The sequence below is a fragment of the Osmia lignaria genome, chromosome 12 (genome assembly GCF_051020975.1).
Source record: "Osmia lignaria lignaria isolate PbOS001 chromosome 12, iyOsmLign1, whole genome shotgun sequence".
NCBI lineage: Eukaryota > Metazoa > Arthropoda > Insecta > Hymenoptera > Megachilidae > Osmia > Osmia lignaria.
The window spans coordinates 4,128,843-4,147,761 of NC_135043.1; the positions used below are offsets into that span (position 1 = coordinate 4,128,843).

Genomic DNA, 18,919 nt, shown 5'->3' on the forward strand with positions numbered 1-18,919 from the left:
ATTTACAAATAGATAAAAGTAGAATTAAATAATGATAATAAACAGTACAGATGATATAAAATGAGAGGTGGAAAAAGTGTATTTAAAAAATATTACAATTATTTCCAAAATATACATAATATGTATAGATGATTTCAAAATTTTTTATTTAATTCTACAATTGAAAGTAATTATAATGTTTAGAAGATTTAATTAGAGTTAGATCATATTACTTGAAGGTGGCAGGACGGATACGATTCAAATTACAGTCTATCTTTTCGACCTCCCTCTAGGGAAAATGGCGGTTTAAACTAGCAGGAGGGGAGGTGTCCCCACCATTGGGTATGATACCTCAAGCCAATAATTTAGTCGAGTGGCGAGTAGCTAAATACAATTATATATATATATATATATATATGTTATATACTTTTAACAACCGACTTTCGAATCGACCTCATTATTTATTTTATTGGTTAATTAATGAATCAAATCGCTTTAGCAACTATTTATTTCAGAAAATTTTACTGAATGGTAGGGGCATCTTCCCGTCTACTGGCTTAGACTACCATTTACTCTAGAGGGACGCCGAGCATGATCGAGAATGTACCATGTGTAACCATCAGATGACGTTATATACTTGATCACAGTTTATAAACAATTGTCAGAACGATCTATTAAATGTTGAAATAAAATACTTTCCTAATTTGTATATTTACAATTTACGATAATAAAACTCGGAACCTATAACACAAACTATAAGATTACCTCATGATATCACACGATACGTCTTGTAGTATTCTTGTTGGTTAACCTTCAAATGTTTGCCACATTGTTGCTAAAGATATTTTGACAATAATTCTATTTTTATTTAATCCTTCATGTGCTCGGTATCAAAGGCAAGTGCTCTAAATTTATTTACTAGATGCCCTGGCTTGTACTGTGGAAGGGAATTATTGTCTGATGGCAATTGGAGTGACTGTGGTGCATGTCCTCGAGGATTTAGGGCAAATGCATCATCAATATGTGTACCCTGTGATGATGAGCCAATGTTTTATGACTGGCTGTATCTTGGGTTTATGGTATTGCTAGCATTAGTATTACATTGGTTTTGTATTGACATGATATCTATGAGACGTAATATACCCAAGGAAGTGATTGTATTACATTTATCTGCTTTAGTTGAGGTTGTTGCTGCATCAGTCATTACATTACAGTTAACAGATCCTATAGGTACATTTGCAGTAAGATCATGTAGAGCCACAAAACTTTCAGACTGGTACACATTACTGCATAATCCTAGCCCAAATTATAAAGAGACTCTACATTGTACACAAGAAGCAGTTTATCCTCTGTTAGTAATCCTGTAAACCACAAATTATTACTTTATCGATTTAATAGTTAATTAGTTATTAAACTTTTAGGTACACTATGGTCTTTGTTTTCTATGCCTTGGGGACTGCTATTATGTTATTGATAAGGCCCTTGATAGCTAAAAAATTTTTACCAAAACAAGGGAAATTTTCGATTTATGCTGCCCTTTATTTCTATCCCATTCTTGCATTGTTACATGCAATTGGTAGTGGTCTAATATGTGAGTAAAATAATTGGTGTTCATAGAGATGATGTGTTTCTAATTTTCACTAATTTGTTTTACAGATTATTCATTTCCATACATAACAATAACATTATCTGTTTTGTCTAATGCAGCACATTTTGCATTCAAATTAAACCAGGTAATACTTAAATTTAAGAAAATGTATATCTAAACGCGTTTGAATACTAAATTTTATTACTTCTTTTAGACGATGAAATCATTATTATTAAGTTCCATATCAGACATGAAGAATATAATAGTTATTTTAGGTCACTGGCTATTACATGGATATGGTGTAGTCGCGATAGCGACTCTTCGTGGATTGAATTTTCATCCAGCTATGCTTACTTTAGTTCCTTTGCCAGCATTATTTTATATTCTTACAGCAAGGTTTACAGATCCGCATAAACTTCACATCGAATAAACAATATTGTAAAATAAAAAGTGGCGAGTTCATTAAAACATCCTCTTTTTTTTTGTCTGCATCACATTTAATTACATTAACTTACAGTTCACAAAAGCAATATACATATAATAAATGCCATTATTTAAGGATTATAAGTAGAGATTATTGTTATTATTGTTGATACCTTTTAATTTGGCAATTAACTTTTTGGAACGAAAGTTAAAACAACTGTACTCTTGGCCGATATAGGAACCCTGTTAGAGTACAATTTTGTTCTGTAACGAAAATATATTTTGTTATCGACAATGGTTACGGGAAATATTATTTCACGAAAATTAAAGAGAGTGCTAGTAAAATGATGCTTTACCTTATTGTATCGCCATCCTGTACATAGTTGGGACTATGTGCAACCACACTAATCTCCTCTGAGATTTGTGGTATATTAGACAGATCCATCACGGTAGGCTCTTCTGCAGTTTGGTATGCTACTAAGTAGCCAGGATTGCCGCTCTTTAACCTAGACAATTATTTAACTTTAACGTAACTCAGTTCTTTTAAAAATGAAGAAATAAAAACAAATTTAATATTTGCAATATTAATTAGAGAACATATTAGTCAAATTTGTTGTTACTTAGAATTACAAATAATAGATTTCATGCAGTATGTTAGTGAGAGGACTCACCAGCTCCTGTGTTGCATAGCAGGAAGCATGGAACAAGCCAAATTAATCTTTGGTTAGTAAATTACATAGTACATTTGTGTGAGTTCTGTGAATTATTTGGGGTTTGTGTATAGTGTCAAAGGATGATTGAGATGATTTATAGCAATTGAGATTTAAATTGATATAACTTTCTTGGTCATATAAGTTCGACTGTTTGATTTTGCACATTAAAAGAGTTAATGTACGTATTAAAAACGAGTATTAGTAATCATATAAACAGAGATTCTTCTTTACCTTGTGTATACAAATACGCTTCCATTAACAATTCTAAGCATTGTTTCTCCATGAAGGAATGTTGAACTTTGACGTGCTTTCGTTAAGGTTGCAAAGGCATCCTTTGCAGACAACGTATCGTTTAATTTTAGTATGGGAGTTCCCGGTAAAAGCAAAGTCATGAGTGTTAGACTGTCTGCAATATCTGCAGGCATTCTTTGTCTCAAGCTTTGTTTCTTAGAATTGATCTAAACAACAGAATTATATTATATTTCATTTGTCACGAGTGAAGATAGTTTGAATAATGTTATCAGTAACTTACATTCCAAGCTGGCCAAGATGTGAAGTTTAGCCAATGTGAAATACCTTTGTGCAAGGTTGTGGCGTTTGTATTGCTATCTGCATTTGCAAGGAACTGAGAATTTTGGGGAATATCGATAAGTCTTTTTTTTTCATTGTAAACTTGCAAGATATCAGTTCCGATATCGTCTTGAAGGGTGAACAACCTAAAAAATAATTTAATGTATAAGTTTATGAAGGAACATCTGATTCAAGTACAACTTACCCTGTGCTTTCTGTTTCATTATATACTCTTTCTTGCCACTTCGATAATACAACACCGTTTTCGGGGCGATCTCTAGTATAAGCATGTACTAGTGAATCATAATTATCTGCTTCCATGGGAACGGTACTTCTAAATTCATCACGAAGATCCGGATCTTCGGTTAAATATTGAGTGTTAGCTAAACGGAAACCACTGATTCCCAATTTTAACCAATGACTCAAAATATCCTGTATGGATGATGAAATATTGTTTAGCATATGTTTAGATTTATATATGGCTACGAAAAAGAAAAAGAACAGCTTACTGAAAATTCTCCCACCACTGCTGGATTATTGTAATTCAATTCAGGTTGGGTTTTATTAAACTGATGAAGATAATATTGTTCCCTTTGTTCATTCCATTCCCATGCTGATCCTCCAAATATACTTAACTAAACGAATATACATGTTGCAAAGTACAATATGAAACAATAAAGTAATAACTTGAAGTAAATTATGACTAACCCAATTATTAGGTGGATTACGTCTACCATCAGAAGCTGTTTTTCCATCAGCCCAAACATAATAAGATGTAAATGGATCTTCCTTTTCTACAGAACGCTTGAACCATGGATGTTCTGTTGATGTATGAGTTGGATCTAATTCTAAAATGATGCGTTGATCTCTCTCTTTAGCACTCTTTACAAGAGTCTCTAAATTGCTTATAGTTCCTAGTTCTGGCTTGATATCCTTAAAATCTTCCACTCCTCCTACATTTCAACATATAATATGTTAGTTCTTGTTACATTATTGTAAGGACTATACATATATAAACAAATACCTGTTGGGCTTTCCTTAACTATAGATGCAAGAGAAATTGCTTCTATATTTTGTTCTTTCAAATAGTCTAACAAGGATTCAACGTCTTTCCAATCATGTCTACTTGTCTCGACAGGATCTAATTGTACGATTGGACTTCTCTCCCACCATTCTTTTGGTTTTGGTGCTGAACATTTCGGTGCCATTATTACAATAGCTACAGCACCACCTAACATGGCAGCCCAAAGTAACCAAAAAGCAATGAACAAAAACCATCTTAATCGAATCCAGAATGGATCATTAGCAAATTTCATCAGTTCCTCCTTGCCCATTCCAGACAGAGCTTGTTTAACAGTTTCAATATCAATCTTAGCATCTCCATTTTCAGAAATAAATTTTACCTATAAATAATAACAATAATAACATATTAAATTAAAGATTCAATGAATATTTATCATATATTTCATTAGACTATTTGATAAATCATGGTTATTCCCTCGAGGTTTTTCCTTAAGATGATGCAACAATAAGTTCTTTTTAACAAAAATAAGATAAAAGAAATATTTATTCTGTTTCTATGAAATAAAAAAAGATAGGGAAAGTTATGACGAAACAAAGGAAATAGTTTCGATTGTTCGTGATAATGGAGCAGCTTATTGATCGCACGAGAGTTAGGTGCGTCTTTCTGAAATATACCTATTGACCTACCTCGGTCGCATCTCTCGTTGGAGAGACTTTATTCTCATCTTTGAGAATTTTTTCATGAACTTCATCGTCGATATCAGTCTCATTATTCGGCTTTCCCATGGTGACGTTTTCTTCTTTGTCTTGTCTATTAGAGTCGTCGTCTGGTAGCGCCTTGTACGTGGCAACAACTGCCGTTTCCTTACTATTCCCGTTCGCCTCGACGTTATCTAAATTCAACCTCCCACTCTCCATTACGATTACCGACCAATTTCAAGGACGTACTCAAGCGATTATACGTATGAGGGATGAGCAGAATTTGTCGCACGGATATTCTTTTTTTTCCCGACTAAGTTTTAACGATTCCTCTATAACGTTCCCTTAACGTTCCAGCTTCAAGAATGACTGGACAAATGCGTTCTACCCCATCGAGATGTTTGGTTGGTTCTCGCTCCCCTTTTTGGGCCTATTTACTTTTACTTTTACTACCACAAACGCAGTGGCACAAGGAAAATCAGGGACGACCCTTGTCCCTGGAAAATACCGCGGCTTTGGAACTCGAGGAAAATAACGTTGAGATACGTTTTATATTATAAAATTAAAATAAAGGTTACAGAATTGTTCAGTTTATATTTGTAATATCAATTGTTTGAGATAACAGTGCATAAACGTAACTATTTTAAGACTTGGATTCCGATTTATATGTTTATTTTTATATCAATGTATTTACAGATCTTAACAGATACATAATCCATGTCACACCTGAATTAACTTAAGAATAGTTTAAAAGGAGTTTCTTGGATGTATATTATGTTCATGAGGATATAAGTGGAAAGGAAAAATCAGTGAAAAATTCCTTATAAAAATTATTTTGCCTGGGGTTCCATAATCCCATAGCCCAGAACTGCTATAAATGCTCTGATTTCGATCCAATCATTTAAACGACGAACACTTGCACGGAAGAAGCAGCGCACAAACTTCTTCGTCAGTTGTGCGCACCTTTTGCATCACAGCTGCATTTATTAACAATTTTAATTATCATGACATGTTTATAAACATTTTTTGCAATATGATTGATACACATTTTTTTAAATATACAAATAAAAAATCATATGTTTATGTACATATAATACGCTTAATATTTGTCTCTAATTGTTTTTGTCCTAATCTCTAGTCTCCTTCAAACAAGGAATTACAAGCTTATCTTATATCTAACCGATAGCACAGAAAAATGTATTATCTTCTTTGGACACATTGACCTTTCATCGTGGATTTTGCCGGTAACATCTGATTAGAAAGAGGGGGACACGTTGCACATATGTGTTTTGCGCGTTCTCCAACACGTGGAAAATTTACTGGAATGTGAGTTATATAATAAAAAAATTAATCTAAAGTCGATTACGAAATCCGTTCAATTGCTTACCGTTCTTGTGTCATTTAAAGAATTTATTTTCCCAAGATTACTACATGTTTGTGTGTGCAGACAACAGTAAAAAAATATGGACGCAATAAGGACTACTATCAACAGTAACCACAGAAACCAAAATATGCACAGTCGGACATTCATCCACATTGGTTCGATGGTGTAGTATTTAAAGTCATCGTTTATCGATTCTGAAATGAAATTTGTACATATTTTTTCAACTCGTGTGATATTTACGTCAACCTGTAAATTGGTAAGTTTTTATTTTATATTCACAATTATGGGTTAAGTGTTATTGTAACAACGGTGCATTCAAGTATATGTCATCTACGTACGTTTGTTTATATTCGTTCTTTTATAAATTCTCTTACATTTCATTCAATTGAACCTTCAATTTGTAAATTTCCGTTATAGGAACGCACATGACACACCGTTGCGCGGGCACCTGAGCGAAATACGATTGGTCGAATTCGAATTTCAGATTTCGTCCTATCGTTCGTCTAGTTTTGCGTTTGTTTTATATACGATAATATCAAACCTGCATCTTTGTGCCTTCCTCTAGATCCGTTGATTCTTATTGCCTCGTAGATCGATTTACTCAAAAGAAGGCGGGTGTTTTCTTTAGGTTCTTTATGTTCCATTGTTTCTTGTTTCTTCCCGCACCACAGGATAGTCAACTCATCGTATTTCTTGAATCATCGTTTCTTGATTCTTTACTTGTAGATACAGCAGGGATACGGATCGTGTTTATAAAAGTAAGACGCGATTTTGGTTAATGATCAATCGATGGTACTAAACGGTACAATAAAGAGACGAACGCGGCATTCATGTGCACGGACAAATATAGACACGAATAGATACCAATTGAATGGCGAAAACTTTTGTCGCCCCTATTATTGTCTTCCACTCTTATCTCCCGGGAGATACGTTAGAGGCGATCAAGCATATTTACGTCTTATTTTAAATTTGCCGTTGCCGTTGATTAGAAAAAGGGGAATCAACACATTACCGTAAAACGTAGAAAACGTGACTTGACTAAGATCCACGATGAAACACAATTCGTGATTACAAACATTCTGTGACACACATATTTGCTCCGTTTACCGACCACCAAACTATTTTAAGCTTTCCTTTACTCGTGTCCCGTTGTTGTTTGTAATACAAATAACCAGAGATAAACTCGTATCACTCGTATGACTTTATGCCGACTAAAGCATCGTAACTAACCATGTTTTAGTGTCCATGCAACTGGTTTCTAAAACGACACATCTCGGCACCTGGAGGTTACATTGCTTAGCTCGTTATGTGTCATTCAATGCAATCAAAGCTGTTGTACGAACATGTTTGAATAGCGAGAGTGTGCTATCATTAATATAAATTATGGTGACAGTTCAGAAACAGAATGACACCTGGGGTCAATGTCTTTACAGAAATAGACTCGTCGTCTATAAAGCAGATTAGCACACACGTATATAGAATTTATGACGATATTCCTGAAGTCATTGCCGAAGTTAAAGAACAAAAGCTTTATCATCTTTGAATTTCTCAATATTTACAAAAAAAACCCGCCACAAGCTAAAGTGGGCTGAAATGAATGCACGCGTTTGTCGATTGTTTTATAGTTGTCATTTTTTAATTGTTTAAAGTTATCATTAAATATTTATTTAAACAGTAAGTACCACAATAATGGTACTTAATAACAATTGTGATAGCAACTCGAACGTAGAGGCAGAATTTGTAGGTTTAGTTGGAATTGGTACCGGAATCGTGGGCGGAAGTGAGGTAGACGTTTCTAAGGCAGGAGGATCATTCTCCTTGCCTTTTAATACCAATGCAGCATTGGCAGTGAGCACAAAGTTCCTTGCTGAAATGATTTTCCTGAAAAAAAATAAAATTAAACATTTTCCATGATTCGAATTCTTTGTTGAATATTCAAGTAATATTTAAAATATGGATTTATATTTACGATACGTGAACTGCATTACTGGAAGCAACAACAATTTCCATAGAATCCTCTAAATTCGGATACAATGAAGTCAGATTAATTCGTTCTTGTCGTAATCCCAGATTAATGACAACAATGTATATAGGAGAATTCTTCAGAAATCTAATAACAAATCATGTTAGATAATTGTTGAGTATATGATTAGACACTTGAATACTTTATACAGACCTTTTTAAAACAAATATATGGTCATTATTTAAGGCTGCAAACTCGAAATCTCCATGAGTAAAAACTTGATCTTTTCTAAGAGCTGCAAGGGCTTTGTAGGTGTTTAAATTGCTCTGTGTTTTATTTTCTTGTGCTTCAACATTTCTGTCTGTGTATTCTGGGTGAACAGGAAGATATGTAGTCTTATTTGTTGAGAAACCTGCTGATGTATCAGAGCTCCATTGCATTGGTGTTCTTGCAGGGTCTCTGGAATATTTTTCGTATGTTGCTTTAGTCCTTGAACGACCTAAGGGATCAATTGTCTCATCCCATGACATTTTTCTGTCTAACATTGCAATCTCTTCTCCATAATAAGTATATGCCTGGCCAGGTAATAACAAATTAAGCATATGAAGACCATCAACACGGTTTAATCCAATTCTTGAAGCTGCTCTTGAATTATCATGATTTGAAAGCTAGAATTATGTAGAGAAGTTTGTTTAGATTCAAAATAGAGACTGGAGAAGTATTATTATGATATATATATGTATGTCCTTACCACCCAATTTGTGCTTGCATTGTTTGGAAGTTTCTGAATCCAATCCTGAAGAATATTTTTAATCTGTCCTGCGGTACTTGTGTTTTGAATATTTGTTATAAAACGAAAATTAATGGGTGGAATTCCCTCATGGGTATCATTACCATAAAATGATATCAGTACATCATCAGAATCATAAGATTCAGCAATCAATAATCTGTGAATTAAAGATTATATCAATCTGATACAAGTACTGTCAAATAAGATGAATGGAATTGATAATATTTTCATATTTACTTTGAACTAGCATTATTTGTTTCTACCCAGTCATTGATATATGAACGAAATCTATATAGAAGAGCTGTATTTTCTGGTAATCCAGTTGTGTAACTTCCATTTCCTGTGTTAGGTTCATTCCTTAATTCTTGATCTTCAAAAAAGTATGATACTGCATTGATTCGAAAACCATCAACACCTCTTTTCAACCAGAAGTCAAAAACATTCTGAAAAATGAAGATATTTATGAATTTTTCATTGAACTGTAAAATGTTGTCATAACTGTAAATACTTTACCAATAATTCTTGTAACACATTTTCATTTCTCAAATTGAGGTCAGGCTGGGATTCATGAAATTTATGATAATACCATTGTTGCCTTGTATCGTGCCATGACCATGCAGATCCCTTTTCATCACTGTAGGTGCTTATCTGAATCAAACACAACAATAAGTCACATTTACCAAAATCATTCAGAAAATTACACATAACTTACCCAATTATTAGGAGGTATATTTTTGCCCTTTTCATCCTTAGTTCCATTTTCCCAAATATAGTAGTCATTGTATGGTGAAACATTTTTACTTGACTGCAAAAACCATTTGTGTTCATTGCTGGAATGATTTGGCACCACATCCAAAATAACTTTCAGGTCTAAAACACATTATTCTGTTTCGAATTCTGGTACTGGTATTTACAATAAACAAAAACCATTGAAACTTACCACGATTGTGTGCTTCTTTTATGAAATCATCAAAGTACTCAAGATTACCAAAAACTGGATTTATGTCGGTGTAATTAGAAATGTCATACCCAGAATCTATCAGAGGCGACGAATAAACTGGATTTAACAATATTGTGTCGATGCCGAGATTCTGAAGGTAATCAAGGCGATTGATGATACCTGTGTGTAAAACAATAATTTATGATTTCTGCAGGTACATCTTATCTCAAGGAATATATTTGTTCATGAGGTTGTAAAATCGCAAATGTTTGTTATTACGATTGACTGATTATTTAGATTAAATCTTATTTTGTCTTGTATTTTCTGAATGGAAAAATTAATTCCCATCATACGATAATGTATCGATTGTGTGTTATCATTGAATGACCATAGAGGAGATCTGAAATAGCTTCGGTTGGTATCTTGACCAGCCAGCGATAAAAGGGAACAATGAATTTTTGAATTCAGATTAATTTTAAAAATAGAATCAAGAAGAGAATGGAATTCCACGATTGAATATATCTGTTTAAACTCTGACCAGATTGTTAACATACTCTCCTTATAAATTAACTAAATTATAAGGGTTTAAAGTATGCTTTTGAAGTCAGATTTACTTCAAACTTTGGAAGCTAATATTTTCTACGTTTTATATTATTTTTGAGAGGTGCATTTTTTTCTATCCTTTTAGAGAGACACGCCCCTTAATTCCAAAAGGTCATCAACACCTTGTGGTTTGTTTTAGACCTCAAGATTTATTGTAGAAGCATTAACACACCTGTGGATTCTCAATTCGAGTTATAACGTACCCTTTAAGTCACCCTCTCCGTCCCCGTTGCTATCCCGGAATCCTCTTGGCCAGATTTGATAAACCAACGCGGTTTCCCACCATTCCTTGTCCACCAGTTCCTCACACTTTACTGCAGCCACCAAAACTACCGCGTGTAGCAATAAACGTCCACTAAACTTGGTCATCATCGCCGATTTTACTGAAACTAACGGATTAACGTGTGATTTCATCCTGTTTATATAAGTATATATAGTACACGTATGTATTTCAGGCGGAAATCGGGTTATCGCATTATCAACGCTATCGCGCTAATTCGTGTGTCCTTATCGCGTTCTTTTCCTTGCTTAACAAATTTTAAGATCACACCGTTCTTTACATTAAATAAGAAACAAACTCTCAAGTATAATTCAAATTTCAATTTTTTAAGTATAATACTTTAGGCATCCAAGATCGTACTAGAAGTGGCGAGTACCAATTGATATTCTACCGGAAGGGCTTTCGAAATTAATAAATAACTTTACTGTTTTATAACATTTATAGTTTCTAAAAATTGTTATATAAAATTAAAAGCTACATCTATATTTCCTGGCAAAAGTTGAAACTTTTCAAACACTAATTAACCGTGAAAAAAAATTCCCCAAATTATAGATGCTTTAGGGCAGGGGTGGGCAATTGTTTTGGCTCGGGAGCCACTTTGTGGAAGTGGAGGTTAGCGGAGGGTCGCACCTTTTAAAATGTTTGCATTCATTAGGTAACTTTGCATTTCAGAAAGGTATAAATTGTATTATACAAATCAATAAATATAAATAAGATAAAATAGTGGCAGTTTCATTCCTAGTGGAAAATACGAGACGAAGGCGGATTTTTCTGACTGTCTTGGCGGGCCACAAAAAGCTCTTAGCGGGCCGCATGTGGCCCGTGGGCCGCTATTTGCCCACCCCTGCTTCAGGGCACTGTTTCAGTGCTATAAAATTCTTTTTATTACGATATAAATAAACTTTGTATTTTTCCATCAGGTTTACCTATTAAACCTTATATAAAGCTTTCTGGTATAACCCATTTACAATCGTTTCGTGATAAAAGCTTCGTGATACAATAAGTTTGCTGAATATTTGAAAGTATTGTTCAATAAAAAAGAGCTGAAATGTTCTAAAAAGCGCGAGCACACATTTTGTTCGGTTTTTTTCATCGGCGAATTTCGCGAATACTGGCAACTTGAAATCGTACATTCACCGTAATTAATTCCATCGTTTCTCGCTTAATTAAAATTCCGCTTGACTCGTAAAACTGACGACGGTACCACTGTTTTAATTCCGAAAAATCCATCGACCTTCGTTCGTGTTTTTTAAACACTCAAATGTAATTTCATAACTCATATTCGCGGTTAACGCGTTGACTTAAAAAATATTTTAACTAACTTTTAATGACCTTATTACAGTAATAGTAACGCGAGATGAAAAAGAAAAATGAAAAATTTAAATTGAAAAATTAATTTTGTAATTAGTGAATCTTCTTATTTCTATGTAATGACTTACCTCGAAAATGTTATTTGACAATTAGCATACAATTTTTTCTGTATATATAGACACTCAAATTTAGGTATATTTTTTTTTTTTTTTTCATTTGAAGAATAAGTACGTAATATGTTCCAAGAGATAGGTCAGGGTGCTGATGTAGGATGATCCTCTGGGTCCATGGAGAGTCAGTGATCCGACAGCTTGCGATCGCCACTGGCACCGTGATCGTTTGTCGAAGAGGAAAAATAACTGGCTGCAATTTGCATAGTGCTGTCAGATAACGATGACCCAGCAAACGATCGATTTCTCGTGCTCGTTTCGCATCCATCGCGAGAAACGTAGAAGTTGTCAATGGAAGGGGAGGAGACTCTCATGAATGATTTGTTACAGAAGTCCTAAGATCAAAGTTGCCTTATTTAAATTAAATTCTTATTTTACAATGTTGCATTTTAGATTTTTGCAAATTGTTTCTCATATCAAAGTTGCCTTATTCAAATTAAATTCTTATTTTACAATGTTGCATTTTAGATTTCTGCAAATTGTTTCTCATATCAAAGTTGCCTTATTCAAATTAAATTCTTATTTTACAATGTTGCATTTTAGATTTTTGCAAATTTCTTCTCGTGTCTTCAATAATCTCTTCCTTTATTTCATCCTCCACTGTTTTGATTTCAATGAGAAGCTCGAATCCTTCCCGTTTGAAGAAGGCTTCCGAAAGTTGACACAATCTAGCCGAGAAAAATCTTGGCAAAATATTGAACCGTGATTCTTTCGCGAAGCTGAATCTTCCGAGATTGCGGTGTTTGCTCAGCGGCTTATCAGTGAAATAATTGCTTGCAGAAATAAAACGTTCCTCGTACGTGAATATCACGAGTCCCGTGTCTTTAATTGAAAATAAATGACACTTTAAAAGATTCTCCAAATTTTCATTTCCTGCAAATAACAATAATCTGCGACGTGATTATTTTTAAAATAAACATACATTTTATATTTCATTGGACAGCAAAGATGTGATAAGGAAAATGTTTAATCCAGCAGCCATTATGGATTTTCCAGATCCAAGTCAGGGGATAATTTTTCTTTTATCTAAAGAAAAACATGGTATCTGCTTTTTTTTTTCGTTTCTCCTTTGATCTATTAATTAAACTGTATTTTTAACAAAATCACAGTTCTTTACCCTCAAGCATGAAATGAAAAAAGAATGAAACACACGTTGCGCAATCTTTCGCGACATACTTTTGGAGGAATTCTCGGAAAAAAATGAATCGGTTGTCGCGTTTAAAAGAGATACAAACGCGTGATACTTTTGTTAGTCACGATATCTCAGCAGGTTACATTCCTGCAACACAGGAAACTACTTAACGATATAAGAGAAAAATTCTTCGCGTGCTGGCGATATCAATTCCACGTGCCTTTACGTCTCTCACCTGCGGAGTTATAAATAAATTTCTTTATGCACACGTGTCTATTTAACGTAATAGCGATAAGCGAATCGTGGTAACAGTTTCGAAACAAGTACATATAATATCGCGGGGAATGCGGCGCGATCCAGCAATAGGATCCATTGTCTCGCTGGCACAATAGGGCCGTTTCGAAGCCAATCGAGCCTTTCTGGAGAACAATTAGCACTTTCGCGGCACGACAAGTCGGTTAATTTGTAAGTTGCTGTACTCGTCGCGAGACAATCGTGACGTGTACTGAATCGATTAATTACTTGCCATCAACCACCTAATCTAAACCCTCATTCATCGCGCGAGTGGTAGTATTTCCGGTTAGCTGATCAGCTATTCGTTCAGATGCGAGCAAAAAGATTTATAAAATATTAACGCGTATGAATCAGGGATCGGAACGTTAAACATTCTTGGAAATTTGGAGTGAAGTACTAGGGAGTTGGCTCTCCCAGTCTCTCCTCGTCTCTCTCCAGTTTTCAAAGGGAAAATTCAAGGTGTCGCACAGTGGTCCAGATTGAAGAATTAGTTGTTCATTTGCTAAAAAATCAATTTCCTAATATCGTATTTAGCTTTTCAAATTGCCCACCATTTTCGAAGAATACTGAAACTATTTAAAGTTTGCCTTCTCCTCTTCTTTTATAAAAAATTTGAGGCGTCGATCACCAGTGCCTACAATGGCGAATTACCGACTATTCTGTTCAGTTCAAAGCTTAAATAACTAAATTTCAGTTCTGAACCACTTTTTGTGTATCGTTTCGAATAAACAGTCAGCTGGTGTAAATAACATTTAATGTCTGTATATTTTGCACTTTCGACTCACTTACAGTTGATTGATTCTTAGTCGGTCGTGCGTAATGTTGTTACGGTACGCACGATCCACTCGCGATCGAGCAACGAGATCGTACAACGATTTCAACCGATCCACACCGCCTGTCCCTTTAAACTTCGTGTCTAAAATAGTGAATTTCTGTAAATGAATGAATTCAAAGATCATTCGGTAACTACGATAATATTCACTTTGATATATGTATATTCTACGAAAGGATTTCTCGTTGCATTCGAAGGCAAGTGGTCTTCCATCACTCTCTCTATTTCTCACATTCTTCTCTCATTCTCTCCCTCTCTTTCTTCCTCTTTCACTCTGATTTTCCCTATTTCGCAAGGAGCTCCTCGGCTCTATTTTCTTAGGGCTTCTCAACGAGATCGTACAACAACAATTAACACGTTGTTTCGTCCTTTCGTCGTTTGCTCGCCACGAGACCTCCAATTTTCTATTTCAACTTCTCCATCCCGTCTCGTCGGATGCTCGCAAACGACCAACGACGAATCGACGGCACGATTAATGCCGGTAATAATAATAATCATAATAGTAATAATTAATAATGAGCGTAGGCGTGAAACGGCTTTAACGTGTTGCAACGATTTTACAATTTTTACCGAACGGCCAATTATCGGGCCGTTTCTCGCTCTTCTGTACAACAGGAATTATACATTGAAGACGGAAGATAAAGCTTGATTCGCTGATATAGTAGAAGAAAGGAGGCAACCGAGATCGATACTTTCGCATAATGGGATATAACGTTGCTTCTTCGTGCTCTCCCTGAATCCAACCGTTTCAAGAGGCTATCTACTTAGACGTCTCTTCAAAAGATTCCCTCCTGTCGAGATGTATCTTAAGAAGAACCATCATGCGGTTTATAGAAACGACTTTGTTTGGCCTGATATAATGAAGAATAAAAGTGAAAAACTTTGGGATGGAAGGAAGAATTATCCTTATAAGACGAACTTTGTTGAAAGGATTCAAATTAAACGGCGCAAGTGGACTATTTAGAATTTTACTATTTTTTAATAGCAGACTATATGTGTTACTGTAGTATAGTAATATAAATTACCAGAGCTACTCTATTGGGATAGTTACTTTAGGTTACTATGGTACTCTATGCGTCGAGGTACTATAGCTTACCATAGTAGTACTTTACTTTAATAGCAACCATTCTATTATAGCAGTCGATGGATATCACTATAGTAATCTACTTGCTACCGTACTATAGTAATATAGCTTACCAACGTAGTCACCCTACTATGGTAGTTGCAATACTACACAGCCGACTCTGGTACAGTTCACCGATGAGATGTTGCGGAGGCTAAGGAGTGACTCCTCGGTCTGTCCCGCCTAGTCCCAACGTCATTACGCACCCACACCACTTGACTTTGCGGTGTGCAAGCGGCGGGCTTAGTATGTGTGAGCGTTTCGACCAATAACACGCGACGGTCTAGAATGCGTGTGCATTAGGCGTGACTAGAAACCTCTGACCAATCGTACCCGCATTCCTTAGCCTCCGCAACATCTCATCGGTGCACTGTACTGCTGAACAACGTGGCAACACCGCTCACGTGACAATCGGGAGTCCTATTTTCAAAAACAGAGTCCTATGCTCGGAATTGTAATTAACGTCTTCTTTAATTAAAAGCTGTAGTAATATACACTATTTTGTGTTAATTATGTATAAACAATATATAAACGTTGCAAGTATGGCAAATAGAAGTGATGTGGTAGTATAAAATTGTTATAAATGTGATATACATATATTTTGTGTACTCTCAAAGTAGTTTGGTGTTGAATTTGGTTTCAAGAAAATTTAGGTATGAAGCAAAATGAAACCATCTTTGGATCAAATTGAAACATTTAAGAATTGATAAACGTGTATATAAGTTAATAAAAACCTTGAAACAAGCGAAATTATTGGAACCAAACCAAAGAGGTTATGTGAAGTCCAGAGAGTAGTCGGGAGTCTGACGACGTTGATTGGCTGAGAGTCTGGGAGTCCGGGAAGCAGATAGAGTAGGGTAGGTGTTGATATATTCAGTGTTGCCATTTTTACTTCAGCACGACTAGTACTCTAGAGTCGGCTGTGAATACTACTGTTACTAGTTTATTTACTACTATGTTATAGTAGTCTATGCATTTCTATACTACAATATTATAATAGTCTATGCGTTTCTATTGTATATTATACTCTATTATATTACTATATTACAATGGTCAGATTAATTGCTCTTCATTCCCAATGTTTAATTAAAAAATAAATAGAAGAGCTTTCCATGAGCGGTGTGTCACCGATTATACGAGTATCGACCTTGCTGCCACGATGACGAGTCTGTCACTAGGTTAGTCAAACAGTGTCTCTTGATTCGGCTGATATAGAATCGTGCGAATGTAAACGTAATCGCATTTCGTTGTACCGTGAGAATGTCTCGGCTAATGGAGGTTCCCGTGCGACCGATCGAACCGTACCAACAGAATTTTGGAATTTCGTCGAAGCGGTGGGTGGGGTTTGGAAAAAGGGGACGAACAAAAACAAGGAGCAACGAGGAGCAGAGTGATCGTCCGTACAGATTTAACCCATTTACATCGAGGAATGAAATACTACCGGCGTGTAGCTGCTATTATTCACGAATATTAAAATTAATGGTCGTGGTTAAAGATTCGTGCAAAATACAAGAACCGGAACAGAAATCATTTTTTCTGTAGTCTGTCGTCGAATCTGTGAAAATAGGTTGATTTTATCTAGAATACACAGAGCGAAGGGGAGTATTGTATATTTCACTTATCGATGCAAATGGGTTAATAAAGAACCGAAGCAACATCCTGATAGATTGATCGGTTTGGTTAGAGGAGACGAGAGACTAGAAAAACTGGATAAAAGGACGACGAAGATAGAGCGGAAAGAACAGCTGGATTTCTGTATTTATTTTCTCCTTTTCTTTGTTGGTAAACACGTTGACTGCTATAGAAATCATTTTATTAATAGTTATTATTTAAAAAAAATAAGATGAGAAAGGGTGATTGTTTTCAGAGAATGTGAAGAGGTTTTATAATATTAATTTTATAAATTTTCACAACCATCATCAGAAAAATGATAATATGGTATGAGAAATTGTTTCAAGTATTCCGTCAACGTGTTAATCTCAACATTCTTATCTTTTCATTGTTCACCGTTGCATTGAACTTCTCGGTTTATCTTCGCTATGGCTTAAGAACTATCGGAATTCTTACGCGCTAATGGGACCATGGTGTCCACCGTGGATCTTAGTAAACGATCGAACAGCGAGAATATTCGAGGCCTCTGAACGACCTGCGAGGAAACGGTCAACAAAACGACGAATTTTCGCCTCGTCGACGAGAAAAGGGAAATGTTTCTAACTTTTAAATAATATTTCACAAGATTATAAATTAATTTCAGTAAGTAATTAAATTTTTTATTTGATAGACACCATTCAGTGAAAAAAATTAAAATCCTATATTCCTTCAGTATGTTTAAAAATAAAAGCTTGAGAGTTTGAAAACTAAATAATAAAATATTTATAAACAAGTTAAATTACAAATGTTATAAGGCAACGAATTAATTTCTAGTCGACGACACGTTTAATTTCACTAAAATCAGCAACCTTCATTATCTATTTACAATAGAACTATTTATATATGTATATATTATTATATATATACTCTACAGTCATCCTAATCATCGGACAGACGTTCCTGACGGCAAAGGAGGAAGAAGGTTTTACAATTCTCTCGTTAGAGTTATTAACGTACCTATCATTAAAACGTTAGGCAATAACGCAACAATACATATACATATAATATATGTACACGTGTGTATTACATTTCTACTGGCGAGCGAGTTTACTTGTGTATGTTTCTCTTACGATACAAAACTCGGATTTCAATGTGCATCATCCGACCTCTTTCCTCGTAAGGGTGGCGCCTTCAAAAGGTCGGCCATCCCTTCCAAACGAATCTCCCTTTTTATTCTTTCTCCTTCGTTTCTATCTACTTTACAAAGTTTCGCTATATCTTACAGTGTAACTTTAGTTCACGAAATGTTTCAAGAAAACGTATCGACCACCCCTCGTCGCCGCCGTTCTCGTATTATTTATCGTGTCACGAGGGGGTGAGACGAGTTGAAACGTTCTTTTCCGTCGGTGGATGGCGGGACACGCGAGATTATCCCTCGTCCCCGACGAAAGCGAGACGTCGAAATGGTCCTATGGAGTTCTCCTCTGTCTACGAGTGTCGTGCGAGTTGTTA

At 35.2% G+C, this 18,919-nt stretch overlaps 4 protein-coding genes across 5 annotated transcripts; 1 reads left to right on the forward strand and 3 right to left on the reverse strand.

Moving 5' to 3' along the window:
• Positions 1-403: 403 nt before the first annotated feature.
• Positions 404-1,997, forward strand: LOC117602874 (JNK1/MAPK8-associated membrane protein). Its single transcript, XM_034321411.2, has 4 exons — positions 404-1,330; positions 1,401-1,570; positions 1,636-1,712; positions 1,782-1,997. Exons 1-4 carry the CDS (start codon positions 858-860, stop codon positions 1,995-1,997), a joined length of 936 nt encoding a protein of 311 aa, XP_034177302.2. The 5' UTR covers positions 404-857.
• A 117-nt stretch (positions 1,998-2,114) lies between these two features.
• Positions 2,115-5,361, reverse strand: CD98hc (CD98 heavy chain). The gene is made up of 9 exons (XM_034321397.2): positions 4,984-5,361; positions 4,298-4,676; positions 3,982-4,226; positions 3,783-3,908; positions 3,479-3,705; positions 3,236-3,419; positions 2,935-3,161; positions 2,347-2,496; positions 2,115-2,254 (listed from the first exon to the last, which is right to left on the reverse strand). Exons 1-9 carry the CDS (start codon positions 5,212-5,214, stop codon positions 2,179-2,181), a joined length of 1,845 nt encoding a protein of 614 aa, XP_034177288.1. The 5' UTR covers positions 5,215-5,361; the 3' UTR covers positions 2,115-2,178.
• Positions 5,362-5,519: 158 nt separating this feature from the next.
• Positions 5,520-7,795, reverse strand: LOC117602880 (uncharacterized). Its single transcript, XM_034321420.2, has 3 exons — positions 6,921-7,795; positions 6,383-6,573; positions 5,520-6,314 (listed from the first exon to the last, which is right to left on the reverse strand). Exons 1-3 carry the CDS (start codon positions 7,021-7,023, stop codon positions 6,312-6,314), a joined length of 297 nt encoding a protein of 98 aa, XP_034177311.1. The 5' UTR covers positions 7,024-7,795; the 3' UTR covers positions 5,520-6,311.
• Positions 7,796-7,992: 197 nt separating this feature from the next.
• LOC117602868 (salivary alpha-glucosidase) lies at positions 7,993-12,638 on the reverse strand. 2 transcript variants are annotated; one of them, XM_034321394.2, is made up of 10 exons: positions 12,395-12,638; positions 10,879-11,064; positions 10,073-10,252; positions 9,845-10,002; positions 9,646-9,780; positions 9,370-9,575; positions 9,094-9,289; positions 8,556-9,010; positions 8,349-8,489; positions 7,993-8,260 (listed from the first exon to the last, which is right to left on the reverse strand). In XM_034321394.2, exons 2-10 carry the CDS (start codon positions 11,045-11,047, stop codon positions 8,047-8,049), a joined length of 1,854 nt encoding a protein of 617 aa, XP_034177285.2. In that variant the 5' UTR covers positions 11,048-11,064; positions 12,395-12,638; the 3' UTR covers positions 7,993-8,046. The 2 variants fall into 2 exon arrangements, with proteins under 2 accessions (XP_034177285.2, XP_034177286.2); XM_034321395.2 differs by having other exon boundaries at positions 12,498-12,637.
• Positions 12,639-18,919: the final 6,281 nt, after the last annotated feature.

What these genes read in the sequence shown, in the direction of transcription:
- LOC117602874 (XM_034321411.2), top strand. Translation starts at nt 858, where the DNA reads ATGTGCTCGGTATCAAAGGCAAGTGCTCTAAATTTATTTACTAGATGC. An exon ending in CAAGAAGCAGTTTATCCTCT is followed by an intron (nt 1,331 to 1,400) that starts GTTAGTAATCCT and finishes TTAAACTTTTAG; the next exon opens with GTACACTATGGTCTTTGTTT. An exon ending in AATTGGTAGTGGTCTAATAT is followed by an intron (nt 1,571 to 1,635) that starts GTGAGTAAAATA and finishes TTTGTTTTACAG; the next exon opens with ATTATTCATTTCCATACATA.
- LOC117602880 (XM_034321420.2), bottom strand. Translation starts at nt 7,023, where the DNA reads ATGGAACATAAAGAACCTAAAGAAAACACCCGCCTTCTTTTGAGTAAA. An exon ending in AGGAAGGCACAAAGATGCAG is followed by an intron (nt 6,574 to 6,920) that starts GTTTGATATTAT and finishes ATTTCATTTCAG; the next exon opens with AATCGATAAACGATGACTTT.
- LOC117602868 (XM_034321394.2), bottom strand. Translation starts at nt 11,047, where the DNA reads ATGATGACCAAGTTTAGTGGACGTTTATTGCTACACGCGGTAGTTTTG. An exon ending in AAAAGAAGCACACAATCGTG is followed by an intron (nt 10,003 to 10,072) that starts GTAAGTTTCAAT and finishes AATGTGTTTTAG; the next exon opens with ACCTGAAAGTTATTTTGGAT. An exon ending in ATGTGTTACAAGAATTATTG is followed by an intron (nt 9,576 to 9,645) that starts GTAAAGTATTTA and finishes TTCATTTTTCAG; the next exon opens with AATGTTTTTGACTTCTGGTT.
- CD98hc (XM_034321397.2), bottom strand. Translation starts at nt 5,214, where the DNA reads ATGGAGAGTGGGAGGTTGAATTTAGATAACGTCGAGGCGAACGGGAAT. An exon ending in CAGTGGTGGGAGAATTTTCA is followed by an intron (nt 3,706 to 3,782) that starts GTAAGCTGTTCT and finishes TCATCCATACAG; the next exon opens with GATATTTTGAGTCATTGGTT. An exon ending in AATGAAACAGAAAGCACAGG is followed by an intron (nt 3,420 to 3,478) that starts GTAAGTTGTACT and finishes ATTATTTTTTAG; the next exon opens with GTTGTTCACCCTTCAAGACG.